The sequence below is a fragment of the Pygocentrus nattereri genome, chromosome 11 (genome assembly GCF_015220715.1).
Source record: "Pygocentrus nattereri isolate fPygNat1 chromosome 11, fPygNat1.pri, whole genome shotgun sequence".
NCBI classification, from domain to species: domain Eukaryota; kingdom Metazoa; phylum Chordata; class Actinopteri; order Characiformes; family Serrasalmidae; genus Pygocentrus; species Pygocentrus nattereri.
The window spans coordinates 33,456,451-33,469,590 of NC_051221.1; the positions used below are offsets into that span (position 1 = coordinate 33,456,451).

Genomic DNA, 13,140 nt, shown 5'->3' on the forward strand with positions numbered 1-13,140 from the left:
ATCCATCCATTTTCTAAGCCGCTTCTCCGTCTAGGGTCGCGGGGGGATGCTGGAGCCTATCCCAGCAGTCTTCGGGCGGAAGGCAGGATACACCTTGGACAGGTCGCCAGTCCATCGCAGGGCAGACAGACGGACACAAACAGTCACTCACATACTCACACCCAGGGGCAATTTAGCATATCCAATTGGCCTGACTGCATGTCTTTGGACTGTGGGAGGAAACCGGAGAACCCGGAGGAAACCCACACAAAATGTGTCTTGGGTGCCTAAGACTTTCGCACAGTACTGCACGTCCACAGCTGAGGGTGTGTTTGTGTTCAGTGTTATTTGGGCAGGTCGTAGACGGTATCTAAGATGTGGTAGCTTGTGTTTGAGCGGCGGAGCCTCCAGGGGGCGCCAGAGCACCATCTGCGCCCCGCTATCATAACTGATGTACACGGAAAGACAAGATGGCAGCGCTGTGAGGTGCGAGGAGGATATATTAACTTAGAGTATTAGAAAGAGACATTTCTCTCTGTGGGGCTGGTGAGGTTTCCTGTGGTCTTCAGGACAGACTGGTCTCCGTCATCATGAGCGGTACGGCGTTCGTCTACGATGAGGAGATGACCCGCTACAAGCTGCTGTGGACCGAGTAAGTCTCAGCAGAAGGAGGGTTTCTCGGGGCGTATGTCCTGTAACGGTTCGTTAGAACAGCCCGCTGTTTGTTGTGTGCAGTCCCGCCTGTGAGATAGAAGTGCCGGAGCGGCTGACCGTGAGCTATGAAGCTGTGAAGAGTGCAGGTCTGGAGCAGCGCTGCGAGGCGCTGTCTGTCCGCCAGGCCACTGAAGAGGAGATTCTGCTGGTTCACAGGTGAGACCGACTGTCACGGGCTTCATACCTCACTGAGTTGGCTTAAGTGTGTGGTGGAACCTCGTATCGTTAAGTCTTTACACTAAAGCACTACACTCTGATCTCGTGTAGTATGTTATGATAGTGTAACTTATGTATGACACTCACTCAGCACTTTATTAGGAGCACCTCGTTGTATCTACACTCACCATTCAATCAGCTCCACTTACCATATAGGTGCACTTGTAGTTCTACAGTTACAGACTGTAGTCCAGTTGTTCTGCACACTTTGTTAGACCCCCTTTTACCCTATTCTTCAGTGATCACTACCCCCACATGACCACCACAGAGCAGGTATTGTTTTTGTGATGGATTATTCTCAGCACAGTAATGCTGATGTGGTTGTGGTGTGTTAGTGTGTGTTGTGCTGATATCAGTGGATCAGACACAACATTACTGCTGGAGTTTTAAACACTCAATCCACTCTATTACACACTCCTAACTTGTTGGCCCCCCATGTAGATGTAAAGTCAGGGACAGTAGCTCATCTGCTGCTGCACAGTTTGTGCTGGTCATCCTGTAGTTAACGTGTGTCAAGCTCCAGTCCTTGCCCTACAGACCTTAGCATGTTGCCTCATTAAACACACCTGATTCAGCTCATCAGCTAGTTAGCAAGTCCTTCACGAACTGAATTCAGAGCTGTAGACAAAGGCAAGCACTAATCTCTGCTGCACTTTGGCCTGGAAGGTCCCCTGTTTGACATGCCTGCTCTAGTCCTTCATCAGTGGTCACGGGATGCTGTTGGCTGGATACTTTTGGTTGGTGGACTATTCTCAGTCCAGCAGTGACACTGTTGGTGTTTAAAACTCCAGCAGCACTGCTGTGTCTGATGCAGTCATAACGCAAACACTCTTAACGCACCACCACCAATCACATCAGTGCCACTGCAGCACTGAGATTCACCACCCAATTAATACCTGCCTTGGGTGGTCCTGTGGGGCTCTTAGTCATTGAGGAATGGGGTAAAGGTGGGATTTGTAGAACTACAAAGTGCACTTTCTAAAGCCACACTTATTCACCTGATGGAACAAAGAACACTGTCACTCAGTTGCTTTCACCAATAAAATATTGTCAGCTGAATTATTTGAAGTAGGAGTGTTGAAATAAGCTTGGGAAACAGTCAGTCACCTCAAGGAAAAGCAGCAGCATGTGAACATGCAAACTGCACACTGAAAGGACCCCGGTTGCTTAGCCAGGGAATCCAGGCCCTTCTTGCTGTGAGGCATTTTCCACAATTAGTTATAACTGCAATTTCCCTCTGGAATCAATAAAGTATTCTAATTCTGATTCTGAACTAAATCATAAGCTATGTACTATCAGTGTTTTCCTGTTGCAGTGCTTTGTAGATTGATAGACATAAGCTAGTGCCACTGGAGATGCTTTTTATCCACAGACTGTTCAGCACATACACACTGTAATGTACTTACCATTCCAGTTCTCTTCATTTTCTCATTCTACTTCAGACTAGACTGATAAACATGGCAGAGACTTCCTTTATCTCTGTCCATTTTGAGACTCTGATTCTTGTTGTGTGAAAACTGTATAAACTATTTAACAATCTGTTGAATACAGCTAATCTGAGTGGTCATATTTTTAGGTGTTGGTAATTACTAAAAGTTTTAATGTATTGTTTTTTGTTATATGTTGTATGCAGCAAAGAATATCTTGAAGCAGTGAAACAGACCCCTTACTTGAGCTTGGAGGATCTGATGACCTTCACTCAGCAATATGGAGATGTCTACTTCCATCCTGTAAGGATCACTCACTGTACAGGCATATGCAAAAGTTTGAACTCCTCTGGTCAAATGATGTTTTGTTGATTTTCAAAGTAAAGGTAAATGCATCCTGTATAGAGAACACTCCTAAATATGACATTTTCTGCAAATTCCAGTGCATAATTTCTATTTTATTTGCTGAGTTTTATATATTGCAAAATTGTATGTAAAATATAAGATGTACCATAACATTTGCACAGATTTTATAGCATGTGTTCAACCAGGAGTGCCCTAACATTTGCATACAACTATAGCTTTGTTGTGAGCCAAAATAAAATCCCCTGAACTGCATCTCTTTATTCATGTGTTCTTTTCCATCATGTAGAATATCTACCATTGTGCTAAGCTGGCTATTGGGGCCACACTGCAGCTAGTGGACAGTGTAATGACAGGGAAAGTGAGAAATGGAATGGCCCTTGTAAGGTAAGCCTGGCTAGAATTAATTTCTTTAGTTATTTGTAAGTGTCCCTTTCTATTCAGTTTGTTCGTTACATTTAATAGTAACATTACCAATGTTAATTTCTATAGTAAAATCTGAAGATGCCTGCTTTAGTACTGTAATGATTAATGGAATCATTGGCCTTTTTTTCCCCTTTGTCACAAAAGCACAAGTGCTTTGTCTTTCCCAGCATTTTTCTTCTTTCTTTTTCCTGTTTTTCTTCTGTGTTTTCCACAGGCCCCCTGGTCATCACAGCCAACGAAGTGAAGCCAGTGGATTCTGTGTGTTCAACAATGTGGCCATTGCAGCTCACTATGCCAAAAAGCACTACAACCTGAACAGGTAAAGAGTGCGGTAAAGAGAGAGCGGATAAAGTGAGCTGTTTAAAATGGAACTGAGCTGAGTTGTGTTGGCTGAGAAGGCTTTTGTGTGTGTGTCTGCATGTGTGTTCAGGGTGTTGATCGTGGACTGGGATATTCATCATGGACAGGGAGTTCAGTACAGCTTTGAAGAAGACCCCAGGTGAGCTTGATTTCACCAAATCAGTTGGACATTCAAGACCTCATGCAGCAATGCACCAAGATCTTGTCATTACAACCAAGCGGCTTTGCAATTTTGCTTTCCTTTCCTTTCTCTGTCTCATAGTGTGCTGTATTTCTCATGGCATCGCTATGAGCACCAGCGTTTCTGGCCAAACCTTGCCGAGTCTGACTACGATAGCGTGGGTAAGGGCAAAGGAGCTGGCTTCAACATCAATGTGCCCTGGAACAAGGTACCTCTGTCCAGCTTCGTATGTTCTAATATTGATTTGGAGATTGGTTCTTTGTCAGGTTCTTTCTCAAGGCTGGTCTCAAAGTCACTGATGAGTGACAACCCTACTCTCTTAAAAAAAGGTGGTTCTTCCAGGGTTCTTTATCAAAGAAAATGGATCTGTATAGAACATTCTTCACTCAAAAGAACTCTTTGCATAATTAAAGGGTTCTTTAAATTGGAGAATGTGCTGCAGATGGTTCTATATAGAACCATTTTGAAAAGGGTTCTATTTAGCACCACAAAGGGTTCTTCTGTTGGTAAGATGCCAATCTTGTAGCGATAGAAGAACTGTTTTCAAAATGGTTCTATATTGAACCATGCACAACACATTCTCCATCAATCTGAAGAACAGTTTCACAATGCAAAGAACCTTTTAATCATGCAAAGTGTTATTTTGAGTTTGCATGCTTGTGAGGAAGACTCTCCAGACTGATTAGAATCCATAATCCCATTGAATCCAAAACACAAAAACCAGAGTCAGAGTCAAAAACAGTCCAAAGGTCAAAACACTAGAAAAATCCCAAACCAGCAAAAACACCAAAGAGATATCCAGAAGCAGAGTCAACAATGAGGAGACAAGGCTTGGTATGCAGGTAAACTGGCAGTACTTCGCACTGAGTCAGTGTACTGGAGGTCCTTAAATAGGTGAAATGAGCTGCAGGTGAGGGGTCAGGGTGCAACCAGGGAGAATGTCAGTATTCAGGTGAGGCTGACCTCTGATGGCGAGGACGGGTATTACACCTGACAATGGTTCTATAAAAAAACATTTTGCTTTCTAAAGAACCATTGAGGAAACCTCCTTTTCAAGTGTGTACATAAGGGTTGACTCTTAAATAATAGAAATCCCCTGAACTCTAAGCGTATTAGTCAAGCTTTGGCCTCTTTTCTTTGTCACTCCCACTGTTTTCTGTCTTAACTTATTTGGATTCCAAATAAAAAGACGTTTGAATGGAAAATAAGTTTTGAATAAAATTGCAAATAAGTAAGCTTTACAATTCTATTTAAGATATGTAATGCCTCAAGAAACAACTTGAATAACCAATTGTTTAAGTGCTTACTATCCCCTGAAATATAAGGACTATGCATAAAAAGTGTTGGGATGTAAAATAAACTTAGACTTGAACTTCCTGGTAACTGTCTAATTTCAAATTCAGTGTGCTGAAGTGAAAGGCAGAACAACAGAACTGTCCAGTTACTCAGTGACTGCACTGTAACTTGTATGTTGGTGGAAAAATGGCATATAACCACTGATCAGTTTTACAACCAAAATAAACTACAATAGTACAGAACATGAATCTAAATTAAATTAAATTATGTTGTCAAGAAGTTATCATTTTTCACAATGTTGTTTTTTTTTTTTTCTTGCCTTAATATTGTGAACAGTCTAAATGGAGCCTTATTACTTGTTTTAAACAGATTGGGATGACCAACAGTGACTACCTGTCTGTTTTCTTCCATGTCCTCTTACCTGTTGCCTATGAGGTATGTATCTTACGTCTTATGTCTTTTGAAAGACATTAGTTAGACAATTAAAGGGGAATTCTTTCAATCTTCAAAAATGTCTGCATAATGCAGTAGTAGAGGTATGAACAAAGTTATTGAGGGTGTTTAATGTGAAATTGTACAATTATACATTGTAGAGGAATTTCATAAGAAGTTATTTTTATAAAGTGCTTTTTACAAAGAAAGGGGAAAGAGAATTCTTAACAGTGGTGGTAGGAACCAGGAGTCACAATGTCAACACCACAAATATAGACAATGACGTTCATAGCCATTTATTCAAAATGAATGTTTTAAGTGTAATACTGATGATGGTAAAACAGTGGTAAATCTGAAAAAAGTTTATTGGGGACTATTTTGCTCAACAGCGCTCTGTATTTACCTCTCCCTAAAGAATGTATTCTGGAAACTGTTTAGGGTAAAACTGTATCGGGGGAAAAAAAAAACTTTTAAAGCATCAGGGAGTACATTCATAATCATCTCTTGTAATAGGTTTCTGTGACAGAGCTTTTAGAGGATTTAAACAGTTCAGATGTCTTTTTCCAATCACTTCCACTGTAAATAGTTCTGACCTAATACATTTCTCTGAAATGGAGCATTTCACATCAAACCATTCAGAATGACTTTGTTTACATCTTAACCTTTTAATTATGCAGAAATTCAGTAACTCTGGTGGAATTCTCCTTTAATAGTCAAACATTTAAGTGTGTCTGATGCATGCACCAGAGCAATTTTTCACGATACTGCTGACTGTTGCTCCAGTTTGATCCTGAGCTGGTGCTGGTCTGTGCAGGGTTTGATTCTGGCATAGGAGATCCAGAGGTGAGAAGCTGAAGTTTATATTCTGCAATACACTATACACACACACACACACACACACACACATACACACATATATAAAATATATTTTAAAATCTAATACATTGACAGTTGATCAGTGTGCTTGCCTTTTTTCCTTAGGGTCGCATGTGTGCCACTCCGGAGATTTTTGGCCACCTTACGCACCTTCTGATGTCTCTGGCCAATGGCAGGCTGTGTTTTGTCCTAGAGGTGGGATTGCTTTCAAAGCTATAAACCAAAATACATGTTTGTGTTTATGGTTTGTTTTGGTAGAAGATGAGTCCTCCTGTTTTTTTCCATTAGGGTGGGTATAACTTGACTTCGCTTGCCCAGTCAGTTTGCCAGACATTGCAGACCTTGCTCGGAGACCCAACATCCTTATTGACTGGTATTGGCTCCCCATGCCACAGGTGGGTTTAACTTTGTTTTTAGAAAAAATGTATATCTTTCTCTTTAAATCCATTTGGCATGTATTTGCTGATGTCTCACAAAAACCTTGTATTCCCATTTTTGTCTATTTCTTTTTTTTTTTTTTCAAATTTTGAAAACTCCAGTTACTCTTGACATTATGTTCAAATTTCATGATGAATTGACCAACAGAAATAGTCCAAAACTAGTCAGAAAAAAATTTGTTGCATTGTGTTTCATTACAAATTAATGTTTTTTTTTTCTTTTCCTGTAAAGTTTTTGAAGATATAATTTTTTGTTTCCGTCAGCGATGTTTTGTACAAAAATGTCATTTAGCTTAACATTCATTTTGTATCTTAACATTTCACTCTTCAGTGCTCTGGACTCTGTTCATAATGTTCGAGCTGTTCACCAGAAGTACTGGGGCTGTTTCAAACATACAGGTATGTAAGTACTGCCTTATAAAAACCAACTTCTTGTCTTTGCTTTCACAGAATATGTTACTCATTGTACATGATGTGAAATAAAAAAGTTGATCTTCCACAGACGTGTAAATGTTTAAATAGCTTTTCCACTTTTCCTCAGGGGAATAACATTGATGCACATATTTGTCACAATCAGCATTTACAGATTTTATTGATTGCTCTCAAATCAGTAAGAAATTTTGGCATATACCCTATTTTTCCAGCTGAATCTATAGTCTCAGATCCAAGCACCAAGCGCTGCAGAGTGGAAGATGGAGAGAAGAAAGAGGAGGACAAAACAGAGGAGAAGACTGAGGATATGAAGTGGCCTGAACCTTTACCCCGCCCTGCACATCCTGTACACACAGTTGTGGTGATCACCACAGAACTTCATGGCTCACTGCCAGAGGGCTGTCAGCACCTGGGTGAAATAGCACAGACCTATATTGAGGAGGCAGAAAAACTCAGGTTAGCAATTTACTAAGCCAAGTGTGTAGCTCAATCAGTAATTTTAGTATTGGTTGAGAAAATCAGAATGTAAGGCTATTAAATTTTAGCTTCTATCCTGTCCATTGATGGAAATAATTGACCATAGGTCCACTGCTGACCAGATATTGTTTGGCTGGTGAATTTTTCTCAGCACAGCAGTGACTCCAACATGTTAGTGGCACGCTGTGTTTGTGCATGAGGGGCAGCAGCATCGTTAGTGTACACTTAATAGCCTCTTTGACATAGCTGCACTATTGGTTACAGACTATAACTTCTTTCCTCATGCAGTTTGTTTTAGTCATCCTGTAGACCTTCATCACCTTTCTGACAACAGAACTCATGTTAGCTGAAGATATTTTAAGGTGTTGTGCTATTGTTGGGTTAAGAATAGCCTGTCACAGTAGTAAGCAAAAGTTTAAACACTCCCTGCTCAAATTACGTTCACTCTGAAATGAAAATAATAAATGTGTCATCTACAGAGAACACACATTTGTACATTTTAATTACTTTTATTTGCTGAATTTAACATATTGGGGGAAAAAATAGATAATGACGTTATCCCACATTTTATGTTTTGCTTTTTCCCCAATACGTTAGAATCAGCAAATAAGTGGAAAATAGGCACTAACATTAACATGAAAATGCTGTATTTAAGTATGTTCCTTATGGAGCACTCGTTAACTTTTTATTTACTTAGAAAGTCAACAAAACATGCATGCTTTTTATCAAAAATGTTTGGTTAAAATAATATATTCTCTTTTCAGGAAAGAACATTTTGAAGACATGACTCACGAGAAGTCATTAGAGTGCCTTCAGAGTGTTGTTTCAGTTTTGGGGAAGATCAAGAACAAAGAGGTAGGCCTGTGGAGTAATTGTTCATTCTGAATGCTTGAGATGTTTGTCATAATCATCAGAAATGTAAAGTGTGCAAACAAGAGTAGCTTGGAGAACCCAACTGTGTTTCAACATAGGGCGTCATCAGAGTAGATGCTTAGATAGAAGGTCATGCAGACAGGAGGTGTCCTGTTTTTCTTCTGTCTGTTACAGAATTAGTGTTTGCCATTAGATATATGCAGTGTCTGGCGGCGTCTCTGTTGGAAAAAACTTCCCAATTTCATTTAATTTTCTGAAAAATTCAGTCCTAACTGCTGGCCATTGGCAGGTGCGTAATGGCTTGGTGATGGTGTCTGATGTGTGTGTATCTGTGAGCTGTGCTGTGCCGCATGCCTTAAAGTCCTTCTGTGATCGGTATGCACTTCTGTCATTCCTTCTTAACGTGTTAAAGTATTGTTTTAAGATTTAATGTCTTCTGAAATTCACACTAGACAAATACTGTATGATTTATTTCAGGGTCTTGGTGGTATTTGTGGGGGACGATGTTACAGTGGACATTAGCAGTGGGTGGGTATTTAATCGGCCATTCAGAAATGTTTTTTTTTCTCTCGTGCTGTTTAGACATAATGACCCTTAATCATCAGTTGCATAAAAAAGCTGAGATTTGACTGCCTTTAATGATGTGTGAACTATAAGGAAAAAGGAAAGATTTGAGCACAGATGGTTAATCAGCTTCATATCACTTACATTACGCATGCCTTTGTGAGCCATTGGCTCTGGTCATGGGTGGAGTTTGAGGTGGAGCAGTGAGTGCATTGCTGTCTCTAGTGACCAACTAGAAAGCATGCTGTAATATGTCTTTAAGGGTTCAGATTTAACCGTATGCAGTGATAAATAAGGACCATTTTGTTTTCTCTGAGGTATATTTAAAAAAAAAAAAAGTAAGTATTTTGTGTGTGTGTGTGTGTGTGTGTGTGTGTGTAGGAGAGTGCTTTTGGTGCAGTTCTGTAGTAAGGAGCCTGAAGGAGTGACGTCTCACTACCACGTGCCTGTGTGTCTGAGAAAGGTATGTGATATGCACCATTGACAGGTAAATTATTGTGACAGATTAATTGCCTTTATTGCACCCTATGATACGACTGATCACTTTGTCTGTATTCATCTTTGCCCAGAATTATTTTACTGAATGAACAAAGTTAATCTTATTGAATGAACAAAGTCTACTTAAATGTATGAAAATGTGGTGACCTGATTAAAGGCAGAATTACACTTTTCTACTTTTTTGGTTAAACACAACCTGTTTGTACAGAAGATGTGGTTATTCAGAGTTAAGGAGGAAATCATGTTTTGTTTTTAATGTGCCATTTGTATTTGTTACATGTTACAACTTCTCGAAAAATCTCCAAACTGAACTATGTATGCTGTCTGAATGCTGTTTTCCCAACATTTATTTTTTATTTCATGTTATATTTCAATAATGATAATAATAATAATTGCACATGGAGTGTTTAGCCCAACTTGACCCTGAAGTATTTCTTTCTCATAATATTAATCTCTCTAGCAAAACTCAGATGACATGTTTTGCTCATTTTGTATGTATAAATATGTTAACACGTCCTCTACTTAGAATACATAAGTGTCATAAGTGACTTATTGTCACTTATAATATCAACAAAGCAATGTGATTTTACAACTGTAAATCTCTGTTGTTTTTTAACCCTGCACAACATGAGTCAAAATTGACCCAACTGAGTTTTTATTTTCTATATCTTTGCAATATATTATTCTCATCATTCAGGATTTCATGTATTCCTCAATTAGCTTATTGATCGTCACAAATCCTTATTTTGATTTATTTTCTTACTCTTTATATAAAAATAATTTTTAGATCATTACACTTCTAATGCACAACATAGGTAAAAGATGACCCATATTCATTTCCTGTTATTTCATGCATGCAGGGATTCATTAAATATCTTTTTTTTTTACTGTAGATAAAGTTTTCGTTCTTTTCTTACTTTATGAAGAAAAATTATTTTTGTATTAATACATAGTTTACACACTTGTGTCAAAAATGACCTAAAAAAACAAACAACTTTTTAAATAATCTTGTTTATTAAATAAGATATTTCATGAAAATATTGAATATTAGATGATACATTTTTTTTCAAAAGATATAGCAAAGAAACACTCCTGCATGACCGCCATGCATGATATATAAGGAATAAAGAAATCAATATGAGCTATTTTTGACTGTGTCATGCATTAGAGGGGGGTTTGCATAGCTTGTGCACCAAAGGGTTAAACGTGCTTTGGTACTTACAGCTTTACTGTACTTTTACTGTTTGCAGCACAGTCATTAAATATTGATGGCAGAACAGCATTGCTGTGTCTCTCTCTTCGCATGCTGCAGGGTGTGCACTGCAGGGCGAGTGTGATGCAGGCTGTGCTGGGTCTGCTCCTGCCTCTGGCTTATGAGTTTAATCCTGGCCTGGTGCTGGAGGTCCTGGCGGACAGTGCGGTGTTGGAGGTGTCAGTCTGGGTCCAGATCAGTAGTCTGCTGCAGGGGTTGGCACAGGGCAGAACACTGACCCTACTTCAGGTCAGTTATTGCCATGTGGGGAGGGTAGGACTATGCTATTGGAAAATTCACCTGTGCTGGCCAGATTTGTGTTGACTTTTGTGTAATAGTAGGTAGACAAAAAACGTAGCTGCTTGAATGCTAGCCCATTATCTCCTTATCTTATTTTATTAATGCATTTTGTCCTCTTGTTACTTTTCTTCCTTTTTTTAAATGCTGATATAAATGCTATATATATATATGTGTATGTCTTTTTAGAAATGTTGCAGTACTGTTTGGTTGGTACATTTTATCTTATAACAAAATATTCTTAGTAAAAACTAAATGTTTTGATGCATGTTAATGTTAAGCATCATGGTGTTATATTTTTACCTTAAAAGGCCCACATCCTGGGCAAACTAATCATTCAAACTTTTTTGAGGTAATATGTAAACACTGTTAGAGTTTTAAGATAAGATTGTTTACAGTCCATATATGGAAACTAAGCTGCAAAAGCCTGTTTTGAATTAATTGTTTCTGTAGTATTGCATTTCTACCTATGCCCTATTCCAGCTCTTCGGTCTATGTCAGTTTCATAGGCACAGTAATAAAAACAGCCTTTAATTGTAAGGGATAAAGGGAGGCTAGAAAATAGTCATGTAAAAAGGAACTGATCATTTTTGATACATAAAACCTGAGCTATGTAAAAGTTTTAAGGGAGTTTAATATTTCTATCTTTATAAAGCAGGGCTGTGATAGAGACATGGTGAGAGCTACATGTGCTTCTCTCTCTGGGTCTCCTGCTCCTTCTCTCAGTCCTCTGGGTCTTCCATTAGCTGAGGATGTGGAGGCTATAGAGTCACAGAGACTGAGACTGCAGGGCCGATGGGGTCTACTGTTGAACACAAGTGAGCTTTTTTTGTTTAGTTTTTTTCATGTTCAGAAATACACCAGCAGCATTTTACTGAAGCCTTACTGAAGCAAATAGTGCCTCACTATTGCTTAATTGTCAGTAATGTTTCAGATGCTAGAAATTGTTTAGTTGTCAGCAGTGATTGAAATGATCAGTACAAAGCTATAAGTGTATAATATGAATGGTGTGTGTGTGTGTGTGTGTGTGTGTGTGTGTGTGTGTGTGTGTTTTCAGTTTCAGGAAGCAGAACAGAGAGTCAGGATGGATGAACACACTCATACCTCCCTTCAGTCACACCCAAAAGATTACAAGACTACTCTAACTATACTGTTATATTTTTATACAGTCAGTTTTCTATTCAGTTAAAGGCTCATTCTCAGGTACTGTCAGCTAGTTGTCTGGTAGAATTTGTATCTGTGACCAGAATTCAGTAATTACTGTGCTGTTCTGTGTGTTCTGTCCTGTTACAGCACCCAGTCAAATCAGCAACGCATATGACTTGGGGGTGAGCCTCTCCCACTGTTGTCAGTTCATCAGCATTATGAAACACTTCCTGATTTACAGAAAAATGGTTAACAGGGAACATTGACAGTCTTTTTTAATCGTCCTTTATTCCAATAAAAATCATCTGCTTCGTTCCATTTTCATCAAATAGCTGTTCCCCCGCAACCCTTAGGGAGAAGCAGCTTAGAAAATGGCTGGATGGATGGATAGCTGTTAATTTCTGATGACTTTCTTTACTTTTTTTGCACCTTTTGTGGTATTTGGACACTTTAGTGTTTTAGTACTGGAATAAAGCTGAGATTTTTCAGGGACAATTCAGAATTGTCACAATAAACAGAATTGACTAAACAGGATCAATGATCTTTTTTGGCAGAAAGTCACTGAGATCATATAACATGAACAAATATGAAAACGAAGACTACAATCTTACAGGTACTATTGAGAGTGGTTTAATGTAACAGACACCGTTGTAGAGAAACTTGCCTAATCACAGTGATAGTGACAGGAACCAGACAAGTTGAATTCCTCTAAAAGCTTACAGAAAGTTTTTACATGAAATAGGTCTGAATATGCTGCCTGAGGCCCGAAATATTGTTAAATTATCATTTTGAAAAGGTTTGTGGCCTAAAATATATATTTTTAAATACCTTCATGGCAGAAAGGTAGGTGGAGGGTGCTGTAAGGCAAAATAGTCCCCAACGAGAACTTTTTTC

The 13,140-nt window shown here is 38.9% G+C and overlaps 1 protein-coding gene across 2 annotated transcripts; it reads left to right on the forward strand.

The window, feature by feature from the left end:
- Nucleotides 1-374: 374 nt before the first annotated feature.
- hdac10 (histone deacetylase 10) lies at nucleotides 375-12,780 on the forward strand. Of its 2 annotated transcripts, none has more exons than XM_017706727.2 (20): nucleotides 375-631; nucleotides 715-849; nucleotides 2,543-2,639; nucleotides 2,989-3,086; nucleotides 3,340-3,444; nucleotides 3,556-3,624; nucleotides 3,748-3,874; nucleotides 5,332-5,397; nucleotides 6,178-6,237; nucleotides 6,376-6,465; nucleotides 6,559-6,665; nucleotides 7,039-7,106; nucleotides 7,352-7,595; nucleotides 8,381-8,471; nucleotides 8,779-8,864; nucleotides 8,967-9,017; nucleotides 9,435-9,516; nucleotides 10,864-11,052; nucleotides 11,756-11,918; nucleotides 12,158-12,780. In XM_017706727.2, exons 1-20 carry the CDS (start codon nucleotides 570-572, stop codon nucleotides 12,190-12,192), a joined length of 2,025 nt encoding a protein of 674 aa, XP_017562216.1. In that variant the 5' UTR covers nucleotides 375-569; the 3' UTR covers nucleotides 12,193-12,780. The 2 variants fall into 2 exon arrangements, with proteins under 2 accessions (XP_017562216.1, XP_017562217.1); XM_017706728.2 differs by having other exon boundaries at nucleotides 377-631; nucleotides 11,759-11,918.
- The last annotated feature ends 360 nt before the right edge of the window (nucleotides 12,781-13,140 follow it).